Genomic DNA, 18,071 nt, shown 5'->3' with positions numbered 1-18,071 from the left:
GGTTGTGGAAGTGTAGGCGGCCATTTTGAGATCGGGCAAGAGGGGCGGGACTGGAGCGGCAGAGTGACGGTTGACCGGTTTTAACTTAGTGACTGGTACCACCGGGCAGGGAGAAGAGGGAGGTCTGGGGCCTCCCTGGGAGGGATGCGGGGGGTGGGGGCGGGGTTAAGAAGGGGCGGAGAGGGGCGGGGGGAGGAGAGGCGGGGAAAGGCTGAGGAAAAGGAGGAGAGTCCAGGGACTGGGCACAGAAGGGGCGGGGCGGGGAGAGGGCGGGGCGAGGAGCCTGGAGAGGCGGAGAGAAGGAGCCGGGCGATGCATAGGGGCGGGGCTAGAAGAGGCGGAGCTTAGAGCTGGGCTGTCCAGGGCATGGAAAGAGGTGGCGAGAAGACGAGGGGAGGAGACAAGGTACCGCGTTTCAGGGGGAAGGTGAGGACCGAGAAAGTGCTGACAGACAAGGCAGCGCCGGCAGGGAACGAGGAGGTGCAGGGCACAGAGAGGGCGCGGAGCGAGCGGAAGGCCAACGGCGAGGAGAGTTCCCGAGGCAAAGAAACGGTCTCCACCGAGAAGGGGCGGGGTCATAGGAGGGGGCGGGGCAAGGAACGGGCTTGGGAAGACCACCTCCCCCAGGATGAGGGGGGAGGGCGGGTCGATAAGGGGAGGGACAAGGCGCAGAAGCCGAGCGAGGGGCAAGCTACAGGCGAGAAATCGAAGCGAGGACAGGGGAAGAGGTGGGGCGTGGGGAAGGCGCAGGTTCGGGAGAGGGACGGGTCTAGAGGCAGGATCTGGTACCTGGGCAGGGCCCGAGCACGGAGAAAGGGGCGGTGCGGAGAAATGTGGGGGGGCGGGGCAAGACGTGGGGGCGGAGCCAGGCTCAGGTTTGCGAGGAGAGGAACTGGGGGCAATAGGTGGGGCATAGCTAAACCGAGAAACAGAAATAGAGACCGACTGAAGAGTAGGGGTCGGAGGCAGAGCAGAGGCAGAGGAAAGAAGGATAGGGCAAGGTTAAGGGGTGAGGCTGGGAGGCGGGGCGAAACCAGGGGTAAGGGCACGGCCAGGAGCAACAGTAGGGGAGAGCCCTGGAGTAGCAGCAGAGGTGGGGTCCGGAAGAGCAGTAATTGCCGGCCCGAGGTCTGGAGCAGAGGTGGAGCCAGGAGCAAGAACAGGAGAGAAGCCAGGAGCAAGAGCACAGGCGGAGACAGGAGCAAAAACAGGCGAGAAGCCAGGAGCGAGAGCAGGAGAGGAACATGGAGCAAGAACAGGCGAGAAGCCAGGAGCGAGAGCAGGAGAGGAACGTGGAGCAAGAACAGGCGAGAAGCCAGGAGCGAGAGCAGGAGAGGAACCTGGAGCAAGAACAGGACCGGAGCCAGGAGCAAAAGTAGGAGTGGAGCGAGGAGCAAGAATAGGGGTGGGGCCAGACGTTTGAGCACAGGTGGGGCCAGGAGCAGGGACTGGGCGGGGCGCAGGAATAAGGCGGGATCTAAGACGGCGCCTACCTAGAACAGTCTAGCCGGCTGGTGACCTCCGCCTTCTCCAGGTTGAAGCCACGTTACCCACTTGCCCGAGATGTTTCCTGCTGGCCCTGCTCCGTGGCCGAGGCTCCGAGTCCCGCGGGCGCTGTGGGCACTGCTGGTGGTGCTGTTGGCACCGTGGAGGTTGTGGGCGATACAGGAAACCCAGGAGTGCACCTGGCAGGTTGTCTTGAACAACTTAGAGTCAGTAGGCAAGAACGACGCGATCGATCATTTCGTCGATCAAGAGCTGTACACAGTGGACAAAGTGTTCGACCTGCTAGTGGACGCACCCGTCGACCCCGACGAGGTGAGGAGACTGGGGGCAGCCGAATGGGAGAGGTCCTGGAGCTGCACCATTCTGGGCTCTGGACATTTGCTCACCATCTCCTTGCAGACATACCTGGGCTTTCCTTACTACCTGAAGATCAACTACTCCTGCACAGGAGATGTGGTAAGTGGGTGCAGGGGCGGGGGACGCTTATTCTGTTGGGGCCTCAGTTTTCCCCCTTTCTAACATTTAAATAGGCATGGCACCATTGAACCCCAGGGACCTTAAAGATTCAAGAAGATTCCTGGTATCTCACCAGGCACATAGTTGGTGCTTGTTAGCTTTTGATTTCCATAAAAAAAAAAAAACAACAGAGATATATAAAGACTTCCCTGGTGGTCCTGTGATTAAGACTGAAAGGTTCCACTGCAGGAGGCACAGGTTAGGCTCCTGGTCAGGGAACTAGGATCCCACGTGCCAGATATTGGGGTCAAAAGAAAAAGAAACATAGATATTTTCCTCATAAAGTAAAGAAAATATTTTTAAAAATTGAGATAGAATTCACATGTCCTAAAATTCACCATTTTAAAATATACAATTCAAGAGTTCCCTGGCAGTCCAGTGGCTAGGACTCCCGGCTTGGTGTGCAGGGAGCGTAGGTTTGATCCCTAGTTGGGGAACTAAAATTCTGCAAGCTGCCCAGCACAGCCAAAAATAAAGACAAACAAAAAACAGTTCAATAGTTTTTCGTATATTCACAAAGTTGTGCAATCATCACCACTATCTTGTTCCAGCACATTTTCATCACCTCAAAAGGAAACCCTGTACCCCCACCCTCCCGAGCCCCTGGATACCACTGTTTTCTACTTCTGTGAAATTGCTTATTCTGGACATTTCATATAAAGAATGGAATCAAGTAATATGTGGGCTTTTGTATCTGACTTCTTCCACTTAACACGTTTTCAAGACCCATCCATGTTATAACATGGATCAGTATTTCCTTTTTATGGATGAGCCACTGATGCAATGGACTTGAACTTGACCAAACTTTGGGAGATGGTGAGGGACAGGAAGGCCTGGCATGCTGCAGTCCATGGAGTCACAAAGAGTCAGACATGATTGGGCAACTGAACAATGACAATATTCAGTTGTACAGATGTGCTACGTTTTGCTTAGCTATTCATTAAGTGATGGCGATTTGAGTTATTTCCACTTTGAGGGTGGTTATTATGAATGATGCTGCTATGAACATGTGCATACATGTTTGTGTAAGCATCTGTTTTCAGTTCTCTTCAGTATATACCTAGAAAAGGAATTTCTGGGTCACATGATAACTCTGTTTCACTTTTGAGGATCTGCTGGGCTGTTTTCCAAAGCAAATCCATGTCATTTTACATTCTCATAAACAGTGTATGAGGGGTCCAGTTTGTCTATATTGTCATTTGTTGTTGTCCATTTCTTTGATTCTTGCCATCTAGTATGTGTGAAATGGCATCTCAGTGTGGTTTTGATTTGCATTTGCCTCGTAACTAATGATGTTGAACATCTTTTCATATGCCCATTAGCCATTTATCTATCTTCTTTGGAGAAATGTCTGTTCAGATCCTTTGCCCATTTAAAAACTGGGTTATTTGTCTTTTTATAACATTATAAAATTTCTTTTTATATACTGGAAAGTAGTTCCTTCTCAGATATATAATTTGTAAATATTTTTCACATTCCATGCCTTTTCACTTTCTTAGTGATGTCCTTTAAAACACTAAAGCTTTACATTTATTGAGATATAATTCACATATCATACAATGGCACCACAGTTTTAATTTTTGATAAAGCCCAATTATTTTTTTTTTCATTTGTTGCTGGTGCTTTTGGTGTTGTCTAAGGCTTTACCTAACCACAGATCATGAAAATTTACTCCCATGTTTTCTTCTAAGAGTTTGTTTGTTTGTTTTAGCTCTTATGTGGGCCTTTGATTCATTTTGAGTTAGTATTTGTATACAGTGTGAGGTAGGGGTCTAATTTTTACCTGGGAATATCCAGTTATGCCAGGACTGAAAAGATTATTCTTTCCTCATTGAATTGTCTTGACATCCTTGTCAAAAATCAATTGACTATAAGTATAAGGGTATATTTCTGGATATAATTCTATTCCATTGTTCTATATGTCTGTCCATATGCCAGTATGACACTGTTTTGATCACTGTAGCTTTGTATTAATTTTCAAATTGGGAAGTCTGAGTCCTTCAAGTTTGTTCTTTAAAATTGTTTTGGCTGAAATAAGCAGAATGCTGTGGTTTAGAACTGAAAGTTCTGAAGGCTACAGACCTGGGTTTGAATCTACCATGGACTCATATTTATCTGGAGGAAGTATAGCATGATAGTGAATCCTTTGAGCTCTGGAGCCAGGCTGCCTGGCTTCCAACCCCAGTCCTGCTCCTAACAGCTGAGTGATCTCAGGCAAGTCACTTAACTTCTCTGTACCAAAGTCTCCTCATCCTTAACAAGGCTACAATAATGATCATACCCACTTCATAAAATGATTAAATATGTATGAAGCACTGAGCACAGTGGCTGGTTCACAGAAAGTGAATGCTAGCAACAAGTTTCTAGAGAGTGACCTGGGCCGAGAGTTGACTCTATCAACTTTCTCTCCTTATCTGTGAAAGTCTGATAGTCATTCCTTTATCTGTTCATGCAACATGTACTCTGAGTCAGACCGCCTTTTTATTTTTTTCACAATGGGTTGGGGAGGCGGTACAGTGATAAACAATGTGGCCTGATGCTTCTGGATTCAGCCCACCAGGGAAGCAGACAATTGACAAGTAAATACAGAAAACAACTTATTAGTGTAATCAGTGCAAAGATGAAAATAAAATGAGGTGAAGGTGTTAGCTGGAGTGTTTGGGGAAGGTCTCTGAAGAGCTTGAGCAGAGGCCTGAATGATGAAAAGGGAGAGAACTGGGGAAAACACTGGAGCTGAGGGAACAGCAGGTGCAGCTGCCCTGAAATAGGACCGAGGCCGGTATATGAGGAACTGCCCAGAGGCCCGTGTGTGGATGGAGCAGACTCAGCGAGGGGGACAGTGGGAGGGGAGAGTGAGACCTGGTTTTCTCTCTAGTAAGATGAAGCCATGAGGTTTTGAACAGAGGAGGGATGTGATGAGATTCAAGTGTTAACAGGCTGAATGGGGGGCAGAGCAGGAGCAAGGAGACAGGGAGGAGGCTGATGCTTGGTCCAGGCAAGAGTTAAGTGTGGACAGCATCAGGGCAGTTGTGGCCACTATAGCCCTGATAGGGAAGAGCTCCCCAACCCACCAGCATCTGCTCCCCTGTGATTGGAAGCCAGAGGCAGGGCTGGGACAGGTGTAGGGGGCAGGATTGAAAGGGCCCTGGCCAAGGCATTCCTCAGGATGAAGGCCTGTGCCAAAGGAATCAGACATTTTATCTCCCACCTGTGTCTCATAGCTCTCCCCACACTCCTGCCCACAGTGACTTGAGCACAGCTGTCTCTTGGGGATGCCTCCAAGCCTTTGCTAATGCTCTTCTAGAGAATTCCCTGGTGGTCCAGTGGTTAAGACTCCATACTCCCAGTGCCAGGAGCATGGGTTTGATCACTTATCAGGGACCTGCATACCCCATGATCCAGCCAAAAAAATGAAATATTAATGCTGTTCTATACCCGAGAATGAGCTTTCCCTGGTAGCTCAGCTGGTAAAGAATCCACCTGCAATGCAGGAGACCCCAGTTTGATTCCTGGGTCGGGAATATCCTCTGGAGAAGGGATAGGCTATCCATTCCAGTATGCATGGGCTTCCCTGGTGGCTCAGACGGTAAAGAATCCTTCTGCAGTGTGGGAGACCTGGGTTCCATCCCTGGGTTGGGAAGATCCCCTGGAGGAGGGCATGGCAACCCACTCCAGTATTCTTGCCTGGAGAATCCCCATGGACAGAGGACCCTGGCAGGCTACAGTTCATGGGGTAGCAGACTTGGACACAACTGAATGACTAAGCACAGCACAGCACATACCCTAGAATACATGTCTTCCTCCTTCCATCTCCACTCTAAGTCAGGGGTCCCCAAACTCTGGGATCTAATGCCTGATGTTCCAAGGTGGAGCTGATGTAATAATAGTAGAAATAAAGTGCACAGTAAATGTAATGCACTTGAATCATACCAAAACCTTCCCCCCACCCCCCAATCCTGCTCAGTGGAAAAATTTTCCCCATTACACTGGTCCTTGGTGCCAAAAAAGGTTGGGGACTGCTGCTCTAAGCCCTGCCCTCCCTTCTTAGCCCAGCCAGGATCCTGGCATTCCTGGGAGGTTGTCCCTGGCCACCCGTCACCCTCATCTCTAATTCCTTTCTGTATAACTGCCCCTGCCTGCCTGCTTGCTAAGTCACCTCAGTCATGATTGACTCTTTGTCACCCTATGGACTGTAGCCACTCCAGGCTCCTCTTGTCTGTGGGATTCTCCAGGCAAGAATACTGGAGCAGCTTGCCATGCCTTTCTCCAGGGGCTAACTGCCCCATCATACCCCAGATCCCAGTCCCTAAACCAGAAGCCCCAGGAGTGAGAATGGAATCCCTGAAGTGAGGGAAGAGGCTGCTAGTAGTTGTGGGTGCCAGGTGCTCCCACCTTTATATTTTTGTTTGTCCTATGCTTTCTTGCCCTATGCATTCCCTACGTCTAATTTCTGTCTGAGGACCTTGCTCTGGACTCACCTCCGGGAAGACCTCCTGACTCCCTCCCAGCCGGAAGCACCTCCGCCCCCTCTCCTAGACTGGTTCCATCCCCCTCCGGAGCCCCAAACCTAGACCATGTTCTCTGACCTTCCCACGGTGGAGAGTCTGTTCTCCTGACCCAGCCTAGGAAGAAGGCAGGCTAGTAAAGGTGGGATCAAGGCAGGGGGACCCATAGGCTCTCTTAAGGACACCCCTGTGGGGCCATCTCGCCCTCAGTCCTCCGAGGCCCTGGTCCGCAAGGGCCATCTGACAGGGCTGAAGCCGGTGGTGCTGGTCACCTTCCAGTCCCCAGTCAACTTCCATCGCTGGAAGATAGAGCAGCTGCAGATCCAGATGGAGGCAGCCCCTTTCCGCAGCCCAGGTGGGCCTGGAGGGTCACAGCCCGCCTGGTGGGTGGGGGTGTGGCCGTGGGGCGTGGCCGTGTGGGGCGTGGCCGTGTGGGCGTGGCCAGGGAAGCTCAGCTCGGTTCTAGGTCTCAAGGGGCCTATGACCAGGTAGGGGTGTGGTGGTGGTTGCGGGCCTCACAGGGATCTTTGACCTGGGAGGGGGGTAGCTAACGAGGGCTCAGCAGGTTCCGGGGCCCAGATGGGACCACACAGAGGCCCCAGGGGGATCCATGGCTGAGAAGGGAGTTGCGGGGGGATCCCAGTGGTTTGTGGTCGGCGTGGGGGGAGGCTACTGGAAGGCCCCAGCAGCCTCAGTACTCACCGCCTGCCAGCAGAGAGATGTGACGCAGAGGAGGTGTGTCTCATGAGCTGGTACACGCCCATGCCCATCAAGAACGGCAGCGTGGTCATGCGCGTGGACGTTAGCAGCAATGGCCTGGGGCCCTTCATTCCCAATAAAAGGTGCCCTTTCCCGATCCTGGGGTGGGCAAGGCGCAGAGACTCTGGGAGGGGCTTCCTAATTTCCGGATTCCCACAGAAGAGAAGAGGGGTCCTCAGGGGAAGTGGCAGGGAAGGGGCAGGGAAGTGGCTGTGAGCTCTGGCAGCAGCCAGAGCCCACACCGGTGCTTGCCCCACACCCACCTCCAGGTTTCATGTGAACATTAACGGCTTCCTGGACAGACAGCGAGACCAGGAACTCCAATTCACTGTGGGAAATGAGGTGAGGGGGCCCCGGTGATGGGAAGGGCCCCCGGTGCCATAATCTGCTAAGTACACTTTAAGTCTTGACAGTGACCTGTGAGAGAAGGTCCTCTAGCATACCCATTTTAAAGAGGAGCAAACTGAGACCCCAAAAGGATGGAGCCATTTGCCCACAGACTTGAAACTGTGTCTACCTGACTCCTGCACCCATATTCTTAATCATAGTGCATTCATTCATTCAGTAGGCACTTCCTGAGGACAGAGTGTGGCACCATGGGAACATAGCAGCGAACACACAGACCCAAATCCGTGCCCTCTCTTTGAGCTGACAGTCTAGTGGGAGAGACAGACACCAGACCAGCACACAGGAGATCAAGTCAATTCCACAGCAGGTTAAAATGTGGTCAGTGCGCTGAAGAGAATTCAGAGTGAGGGGAATTAGGAATTAGGTAAGAGGGGGTGGCGGGGGCTTCCCAGGTGGCTTAAGGCTCAAGAATCCATCTGCCAGTGCAGAAGACGCAGGAGACATGGGTTTGATTCCTGGGTTAGGAAGATTCCCTGGAGTAAGAAATGGCAACCCGCTATGGTATTCTTGCCTGGGAAATCCCATGGACGGAGGAGCCTGGCGGGCTACAGTCCATGGGGTCACAGAGTCAGACACAGCTGAGCACACACACAGGAGGGGTGGCAGTGTTTAAAGGGATAATCAAGAAAGGTGTAATTGAGAAGGTCGACATTTGAGTACAGTCTTGGTGGAGAAGAGGCAGAAATTACGTGGTTACTAGAAGAGCAGTTCGAGCAGAGGGAACAGTTGGTATACAGGCTCTGAGAAGCAGTGAGGAAGCCCACATGGCCAGGAGAAAGTGAGCAAGGGGGAGAGTGGTGGAGGATGAGGTCAGAGAGGTGATGGAGGCAAATTGCACATGGCCTTGTGAGTCAGGGTAAGTTCTTTAGGTTTTACCTTAAACGAGACAGAACCGTGGGAAGAGAGGGGATTGTCGAGCAGCCCTCTGGCTCCTGCCCTGCAGCTCTTCCATCTGATACCCCGGTACTTTGTGAATGTCCCGTCGAGGCCGCTGTGGTACACTGTGGACCAGACACCTGTACTCATCCTGGGTGGCATCCCTGAGGAGAAGACCGTCCTACTGACCGACACAAACTTCAAGGACTTCTTTCTCGTGGAGGTGAGTCACTGCAGGGCAGAAGGTGGGCTGGGTTCCAGCTCCTAAAGTGGAAAGGGGCCCAGGGCCATGGAAGGGGTCCCCAGAGGCACACCAACGCCCAGGAGAGGTGGATAACATCAACAAAAGACAGACCTTGCAGCCAGGCAGCCTGGGTTCAAATCCTCCTTCTGCCATCTCCTGGCTGTGTGATGTTGGGCAAGTCGCTTCACCTACCCTGGCCTCGGATTCCCCATTTGTAAAATGGGAACGACATTTATATTTACCTTACAGAATAATTCTAAGAATGACACAAATGCATAGCAGTCAGACCCAGAATGAGTAATATGGGAGTTGAAGCTATTATTATTTATAGGTCCACCATTTGTAGTTCTGAAATCCCAAATCTTTGAAATGACATTTTCACAATTCAAGGCTAAAATGCATTTGTTGAGAAACTCTGACTTGAGCTAACAAAGACTTCTTTTTTTTTAATCTTTATGCATTCCATTTAATAATATTCTGATGCTGCCCTGCAGAAATGTTAAGGAATTTGATTATGGGGTGCTGCCCCAGACCCCACTGGGTGTTTGGGTGGTATATATGTGCCACGGTGCATACTCAGTCACTCAGTCATATCCAATTCTTTTGTAGCCCGCCAGCCTCCTCTGTCCATGGGATTTTCCAGGCAAAAATAGTAGAATGGGTTGCCATTTCCTAATCCAGGAGATCTTCCCGATCCAGGGGGCTCTAGCATCTCCTGCATTATAGATGGATTCTGTACTCCTGAGCCACTGAGGAAGCGTCATATATGTGTCATCTTACCTTCTAAACACTGGAAAATTCCGAATTTCAATATACACCTGGCCCCTAGGGTTTCAAATTTGGCGTTGTGAGCCTATATTACTTACAAAACATGAAAACAGTGTCTGAAGCGAGGTCCTTTCAGTGTGAAACACAAACATGTTTGGGTTAATCTCAGTTGTAGGCAGAACTCCAAACCGGTTTGGTTTCAGCAGAGAAATAAGATCGAATAGGTGCACCCAACTGCAAAGCCTGGACACAGAGCAGCCTGCAGGCCTGGCTTGATTCAGGGTTCGAATGAGGACTCCAACTTTCGGCTTCACTTCTTCTGGATTAACTCCATCCTCAAAGTGATTCATATCATCCCAGCTCATAGGCAGAGAAAGGGAGCACCTCTTTCCCAAATAGATTAAAAAAGAAAATTCCTGAAATTTATTTGCTTGGTCCTGATGGGCTCAGCTTGGGTCATGTGTCCCAAAAGAATGGAGCGTGCCAGCTGCTTAGCATGAGTCATGAGATCTGTCCTAATGAGGAGGGTAGCCAAGACAGGAGACAGTGAGAGGATGACTCCCCCGGAGTGAAATCAGGGTAGCTTTGTCACAAGCTGGGGGGACAAGATGCTGGTTGTTAATTGTGTCTAAGATAACAATGTGCACCAAAACAACCCCGAAAGACTGCTTGAATCTCCTCCCATCAAAGTTGAAAGTGCCATCATGATTTCTTTTTTAAATACTTGTTTACTTATTTATTTTTGCCTGCATCAGGTCTTAGGTGCAGCATGTGGGATCTTCATTGCATCACGTGGCATCTTTTTACTGTGGCCCGTGGGATTAGTTGCTCCGAGGCATATAGGATCTTAGTTCCTCCATTAGGGATAGAACCCGAGTCCCTTGTGTTGAATGGCAGATTTTTAACCACTGGACCACTAGCGAAATCCTCCCACACATGGATTTCTGACAACCCCAAGTGGATTAATGTTCTCTCACTTCCCTCTGGCTCTGAATTCCTGCTTCTGTTGAACTCTTTCTGTTTATAGAACATCTCTGGTCTATAGAGCTGTCCTGTCAGCTCTCTCTCTGGTTCTGACCCAGGTCTTTGCAGACCTTGGTCAGTTTTCATGCTTCTGACCCAAACACACCCACAGGAGAGATGTAGCCAATGAATTCTGCTGAAGAGATTTGGAGGACAAAGGAGGGGAGTTACGTCATGAGAATTAAAAGTGCAACTTGAACTTCAGGCATCCTATTTTTAATAATTTATCAAGATAAAAATAATAAAATTTATAAAATTCACCATTTTAAAGTGAACAGTGTAGGGCCATTGAATATATTGGTATTGTGCAATCACCAACTCTATTTCCAAAGAATTTCCATCACTCCAAAATCAAAGTCTATTTATTCTCATTTTTAACAAGAAGGACTTTTCCCACATTGCAGTCTCTGCTGTATTTTCCTTCTTTCTTCCTGTTTCACACCTCAGCACTCCTGTCGACTGCCCCTAGGATCTCATAACAACCCCTGCCCCCTCACCCCCTGCATACACACCCACACTATGCAGCTATCTTCAGCCCTGTGTTGGTCAGGTTTAGATGCTGTAACAGGAATTCCCCAGAAGCCTAGTGATTAGGATTCCAGGCTTTCACAGCTGTGGCCCAGGTTCAGTCCCTGGTCAGAGAACATCCCAGAAGCTGAATGGTGCATTCAAAAAAAAAAAAAAAAGATGCTGTAACAAAGAGACCCCTGAGAGAGAGCAGCTTAAATGGGTGCTATTGCTCATTTGCCAAACAGTCCAGATGTGAGAAAGCCCAATCTCTTTTACTTTCCTGCTTCACCATCCTCTAGGCCCCAGGTGTTGATCTTACCTGTGTGACTTGAGCTGCATCATGCCCATGTCCATACTGCAGCCAGCTTGAAAGGAGAAAGAGCATAAGTGAAGGGTGAGCTATTTTCTCTTAAGCAAGTTTCACTTGCAGTCACATTCCATTGCTGAGGAATTAGTCAATTGGCGACAGCCACTGCAAGGGAGGCTGGGAAGTCTAATTTCCACTTGGCTGGCACATACCCTGCTGAAACTCCATTGCCAAAGAAAATGGGAGAGATGGAGTTGAGCCTAACTTGCCACTGCCAAAAGTGGAGGAGGGAATTTGTTACTTCATGTAACCAAAAAAATTTAGGACTTCAGGTCCAGTTTGATCCAGGATTTCAAACAGTGTCACCAAATCTGAGTCTCTCTCTCTCTCTCTCTCTCTCTCCAGTTCTCAGACCTGGTTCCTCTGTATTGACTTTCAATTCATTCCAATTCAGTTCTGTAACTCAGTTATGTCCAGTTCTTTGCAACTGCAGCATGCCAGGCTTCCATGTCCATCACCAACTCCCAGAGCTTGTCCAAATGATTGACTTTATGCTCAAACGTCTCTGGACTTGGAACTGCAAAGGTTGCATCTTCTCAGGCCCACATCCAGTGGGAATTATCTTTCCCATTATCTTCTAACCCTCAAATCCCAAGATTCCTTCCACTTGGTGTGGCTCACCATTTGCCCACCTTGACTCAGTCATTGTGGTCAGAGAACCCCAACAGGCTGCTTGTTGGGGGAAATGAGTCAGAACTCTCTAACACTGCCCAAATAAGAAATCCAGCTGACTCACAGCTTTTCTTTTTCTCAGGCATGTGGAGGAAGATGGGAAGTGTGATGATCTTCTAGTTTAACGAAGAAATTTTCCAAGTGTTTCTTTCAGAAAACAGAGGCAGCACTTTAAATATTAACAGGGCAATACATTGTGATATCCAGTCAAAATGACAGATTGAGAGGGTGCAGGTTAGTTTGCCCAGGCATAGCAACAAAGTCTGTAGTCTGCAGAAATCTCTTATGTACTGAATAGGTAGGGAAGTGAGAATGTTCATGTTCTTCTTAACTTGGTGAAATTTCCCTTAGCAGCAGAGCCTAGAGTTTTATTTTGATTTATACTTTTTAAAAGTAAAAAATAATTTTTTCTTGTCTTCATTGCACAATATGTGGGATCTTAGTTCCCCAACCAGGAATCAAATCCATGCACTGGACATTGAAAGGCTCAGAGTCTTAACCACTGGACCACTGGGAAATCTCTGATTTATGCTTTTTGTTGGAAAAGTTAGTAGAAACTTACACTTTCTAGTGGAAAATTTCAGTCAAACACAAAAGTAGAGAGAATTGTATAATGAACTCAGCTTCAATAATTAACATTTTGCTTTTTTTTTTTTTGTCCTTTTTTTTTCCTGGAATGTTTCAAAGAAAATTCTAGCCATCATACCATTTCACTTGTAAATTCTGAGAATACTTGAGGAAATATCTCTAACACATTAGGACTTTGAAGAAACAAAATCACAATGCCATTATGATGCCCAGCAAAATTAACAATAAGCCCCTAATATTGGGTTGGCCAAAAAAAATCATTTGGATTTTTTGTAAGCTGTTACAGAAAAATCCAAATGATTTTTTGGGGCCAATCCAATATCATCTGACCTGGTCATAGTTAAATTTCCCCCATTATCTGAAAATATGTTTTACAGTTGGTTTGCTTGAATCAGGATGTGCACATTGCATTTGGTTGTGAACTCTCTTAATTCTCTTCTCACATGTAAGTCTGCTCTCCCCTGACTCACAACCATCAATCACCTTTTTTTTTTTTTTCAGGTAATTTGAGAAGCCAGGCCTATTGTCCTATAGAACTGGACAGTTTACTGTTTTTTTTTTTTTTTTTTTGCTGTGCTGAGTCTTCATTGCTTCGTGTGGGCTTTCTCTAGTTGTGAATAGGAGCTACCCTTCACTGCAGTGCATGGGCTTCTCATTGCGGTGGCTTCTGTTATTGCAGAGCACAGGCTTGAGGCACATGAGGTTTAGTAGTTGCAGCTCAAGGACTTAGTTGCTCCATAGCATGTGGGATCTTCCTGGACCAGGGATCTAACCCACGTCTCCTACATTGGCAGGTGGATTCTTTACCCCTGAGCCACCAGGGAAGCCCTGGCTGTTTTCTTCTTCATAGAATCAATTAGCTTATTCCTCTGACCTTATGTATTGAATATTAGTCTCAGGGTGCCATAATAAAATACCTCTGACTGGGTGGCTTAGGCACAGAAATTTATATTCTTGTAGTTCTGGAGTCTGGAAGTCCAAGATCAAGGTGTCATCAGGGTTGGTTTCTAGTGAGGCCTCTTTCCGTGGCTTGCAGATGGCTGCCTTCTCACTATTGTCGTCATGTGGCCTTCTCTCCGTGTGCATGAGTGGAGAGAGAGAGAGATCTCTGGTGTCTTTTCCTCTTCTGATAAGGGCACCAGTCCAATAGGATTAGGGCCCCACCCTTATAACCTCGCTTATAACCTTGCTTCTAACCTTAATTATCTCCTTTAAGGCCCCAGCAGACTCATGTTGGGGGATAGAGCTTCAACATGTAAATTCTATCCACAACACCCTATATTGCCTATAAACTGGTAGTAAGTTCTAGAAGCTTGGTTAAAGTTATACTCAATCTTTTAGGCAAGAGCCCTTCATTGGTGATGCTTTCCCATTGTTAATGATATTGCCAGTGTTAGTGATTAGTTGATGAGTTCAGATGGCCAGTTGTTCAAATAGAATAGGATAGGGACTTCCCGGGTGGTCTAGTGGTTAAGAATCCAACTGCCAGTGCAGGGGACATGGGTTTGATCCCTGGTCTGGGAAGATCCCACATGTCGTGGGGCAACCAAACCCATGAGTCGCAACTACTGAAGCCCGTGTTATAGAGCCCGTGCTCTGCAACAAGAGAAGCCACTGCAGTGAGAAGCCCTCACACCACAACTAGAGAAAGCCCACGGGCAGCAACAAAGACCCAGTGCAGTCAAAAATAAATAAATATAAAAAGTACATGGAGAAAGAAATGGCAACCTACTCCAGTATTCTTGCCTGGAAAATCCTATGGCCGGAGGAACGTGGTAGGCTCCATGGGGTCATTAAAAAAAAAATGTACAGAATAGGATTATTAAAATATGCCTTAGGCCAAGCATGGAATCTTGTGGATCCACATGAGGACAGTCCTGACTGTGGCCTGGGGAACCAGGTGTGCTGAGCCCCGATGAGTACATGGAGCACTGCCCAACTCCAGGGAGCACAGCAAGCCCCCACTGGCTCTGGCCTGGGTCGCCTCCTTCCAGGGGAAGTTTGTTGGGGGAAGTTTGGCCACCAAGATGCTGCTGCAGGGTGAGCAGGAAGGGGGCCCTGGGGGCAGCCACATGTGTCCATCCCGAGCAGTGGTCAGAGCAGGTGCCTCCCGCCAAGGTGGGACATGGGAGTGGAGATCAAGGCCACCTGCTCACCACTGGCTCCACTCCCCTGCAGCTGAGCATTGACAGTTGCTGGGTAGGCTCCTTCTACTGCCCCCAAGCCAGCTTCACCGCCACCATCTACGATGCCATTGCCACTGAGAGCACCCTCTTCATCCGGCAGAACCAGCTCATCTACTATTTCACAGGCACCTACACCACACTCTACGAGAGCAATCATGGCAGTGGTGAGGGGTCACATACCCGGGCGTCCTGGGCATCTTAGGCCATGGGACCTGCCTGTTGGAGCCCCAGGGAGGGCGCTTCAGTGAATCCATCACTGGAGGCACCTGGGAATGGAATTACCATGGGTGGGGAGAGGGGGATGTAGGAGGGACTTCCCAAGCTCCTGAAGCATCACTTCCCACCCTGCAGGCACCTCCTCCTACCCTCTGTATATTGGGGCAAGGCTTTCATCCAGACCTTCCCAGGGGTCTTGAACCCACTAAGAACAGAGAGAGAGAGAGAGACACGTGCATGCTCACTCATATGCAAAGGCGCAGAGAGGGTCAAAGATGTACCAGAGAGAGATGCACACCAAGTGAGAAGTGTGGGGCGCTGGGGAGGGGCAGGAAGTCAGGCAAAGAGAGAATCAGGGACGGGCTGCTGGAAAGGCAGAGCCATGAAGGAGATTGATCAGGAAGGAAAAGAGAGACTTAATTTTTAAAAATTTATTTATTTGGCTGTGTCAGGTCCTAGTTGTGGCACGTGGGATCTTTAGTTGAGACATGTGAACTCTTAGTTGTGGCAAAACCCTGGCCAGGGGTTTAGTTCCCTGACCAGGGGTCGAACCCAGCCCCTCTGCGTTGGGAGTGCAGAGCCTTAGCCACTGGACCACCAGGGAAATCCTAAGAGAGACTTTGGATTTGGCTCGTCTTTTAAATGATATCAAAGCCCTAGTTCTTCTTACCCCCCTGCCCCTCCCCATGTAAATGAGCGATGTGAACTTACAGGATCACAGAAACTTACACTGTAACCCCTATTTCATTAGTGAGTGTTCCCAAAGGCTTTATTTTTCTCACTTTCTTTCTTAGGGAACTTTGACAGTGGGAAGAACCAGGTTAGAATAGATGTAAGTCAAAGAAAAGGGTGTTTATTGGCTTAGACAGCTAGAAAACTCAGGAGCATGTTGGTTTCAGGCATAGTTGGATCTGGGGACTCAAGGTCCCAGGCTCAAATGTCTATGCTGGCCCCCACAGAGAGATGGGTTCGAGTCCTGGCTAATGAGTGCATCAAGAGGTTGTGCCCCGTGCATTTCCATAGCAATGGCTCCGAGTATGTGATGGCCCTCACCACTGGCAAGAACGAAGGTTATGTCCACTTTGGGACCATCACAGGTAAGGTCAGGAGTCTCCAGCAGCCCAAGAGACCCCTCAGGACCCTCTCACTCCCTAAGAGTTCTGACCCCAGGTCCTCACCCCTCACCATATTCCTTCAGGAGGGGTCCCAGAGTCGAGATGGGTTTATGCCTTTGTAGTGGCGGGGCTTGGTGGGAGGGGGGAGCGGTTAGGTATCTTTCACAATGTGTTTGGTTTCTAAGGGCAGAAGCCCAATTCAAAAATAATTTAAGCATAGAAAATGTGTAGACTTATATAGATGAAAAGACCCAGATGCAGCATCAGGCATAGCTGGATCCAGGGCTTGCAGGGTGACTTGTCAGTACTATCCCTTGGCAAGGGAGTATAGCCTAGGGATTATAGTATGGGTTCAGGAGAGAGACTGCTCTAACACTTGACCCAACTCAAGTCACCTGTGGCTTTGGACAGGCAACTCAACCTCTCTTTTCGGGCACTTATCCTCATTTGCAAAATGGGGCTGAGAATACTAATACCCACGTCATTGTGTTGATATCAAGGTTAAATAAGTTGACATATGTGAAGGTCTTAGAGCACTAGGGACATGGTGAGTCCTATTCAAGGGTTTATCATTATTAGCCCTATAATTTGGCCTCATTTTCATACAGACACTCCCTTCACAGGGGTTAGAGATGGCATCCAGGAACTTGGGGCTCACATCTCCCACTGGTTTGAGTCACCCCTGACAGCACTCTTTCCCCATTGGCCTTAGCACAAATCCCAGGGTTCACTCTGACTGGCCCATTTCTGGGTCATGTGCTCAGACCTGAGCCAATTACTGTGACCAGCAGGCAGACCTATTCTGATAGGCCAGTTGTGAATGGACAGAAAGGCCAGTTGGGGGAGAGCTGCCCCAGGGCTAAGAAGGAGGCACAGGTATTCAACCCCGGATAACTGAAGAGCTGATGTGGTGGGGTGCCAGATGGGCTGGGAAGGGCCTGAGCATTGACCTGCTCTGCTCCTCAGATGGCCTCGTGTCCTTCAAGTTGTTGCCCAGGAATCGGTCCGTGTGCAGTGCAATTCTAGGTATCCCGCTCCTACATGGGTCTGCGGGGGTGGGGAATAGGGTGGGCTTGGGAGGGTTGGGGGGCAACTGGGGATGTGGGAGAGCAGGGAAAGGTGGGAGAGGCCACAGGAAAAGATGGGCAGTTTCTTGGGGATGGGTGGAGAGTCACCAGGATTGGCCTGGCAGTCACAGAGACCATGGAGGGGGATGGGGCTGGGGGTCTTTTCTGGACTTCTGCCTTCCCTCCCCAGTTGTCAACTGCTCCATCACCTGGGCCGTATTCGTTGCTGGTGACTACAATCTACTGATGCTGGTGGAGATTGTAGGCCCTACCTCCTCGAAGTATTTCCAGGTGGTCAGCTATGACCTGGGTAATTGGGGCACCACTGGGGGCTGCTAAGCGGGAAGGGGCAGGAGATGGGGTTATGAACTGCTGCTCCATCTTGTGGCATCTGTGCTCAACAGATAGGAGAAAGGAAATGTGGCTCCTGCCACTGCTAGGTCAGGGGCAGTGGTGGAGAACAGGCCGAGTGGCCTGGGAAAACTGAGAGGAAGTCGATGAGACTGGAACCGAGGGGGAAGGGGAAGGAGGGAGATTGGAAGCATGAGCAATGCAAGACCTGGGAGGGCCTTGTGGCTCACAGTAAGATTTGATGTGAGCTGATGGAGTGAGAATAGTGCTGCCATGTACAGTTGTTTAGGGCTTCCCTGGTGGTACTGGTGGTAAAGAACCCGCCTGCCAATGCAGGAGACAATAAGAGACATGGGTTTGGAAAGATCCCCTGGAGGAGGGCATGGCAACCCAG

General features: G+C 49.2%; 1 protein-coding gene across 12 annotated transcripts in view; it reads left to right on the top strand.

The window, feature by feature from the left end:
- CATSPERG (cation channel sperm associated auxiliary subunit gamma) overlaps positions 1 to 18,071 on the top strand; it is a 29,623-nt gene continuing 11,552 nt past the window's right edge. For 3 of the 12 annotated variants that reach the window (XM_020881606.2, XM_020881607.2, XM_020881605.2), the window contains exons 1-10: positions 261 to 728; positions 1,535 to 1,818; positions 1,906 to 1,962; positions 6,738 to 6,882; positions 7,556 to 7,628; positions 8,638 to 8,793; positions 14,921 to 15,092; positions 16,104 to 16,241; positions 17,226 to 17,285; positions 17,517 to 17,636. In XM_020881606.2, coding sequence (XP_020737265.2) covers positions 367 to 728; positions 1,535 to 1,818; positions 1,906 to 1,962; positions 6,738 to 6,882; positions 7,556 to 7,628; positions 8,638 to 8,793; positions 14,921 to 15,092; positions 16,104 to 16,241; positions 17,226 to 17,285; positions 17,517 to 17,636 — 1,567 coding nt within the window. In that variant the 5' untranslated portion in view covers positions 261 to 366. Of the gene's footprint in view, positions 96 to 258; positions 729 to 829; positions 1,819 to 1,905; positions 1,963 to 6,737; positions 6,883 to 7,239; positions 7,370 to 7,555; positions 7,629 to 8,637; positions 8,794 to 14,920; positions 15,093 to 16,103; positions 16,242 to 17,225; positions 17,286 to 17,516; positions 17,637 to 18,071 lie in introns of those variants that run through there. The other 9 variants (XM_020881610.2, XM_020881612.2, XM_020881614.2 and 6 more) reach the window with 9 other exon arrangements.

Source organism: Odocoileus virginianus, chromosome 20 (genome assembly GCF_023699985.2).
Source record: "Odocoileus virginianus isolate 20LAN1187 ecotype Illinois chromosome 20, Ovbor_1.2, whole genome shotgun sequence".
Lineage (NCBI taxonomy): Eukaryota > Metazoa > Chordata > Mammalia > Artiodactyla > Cervidae > Odocoileus > Odocoileus virginianus.
This window is presented reverse-complemented; position numbering and strand designations above follow the sequence as displayed.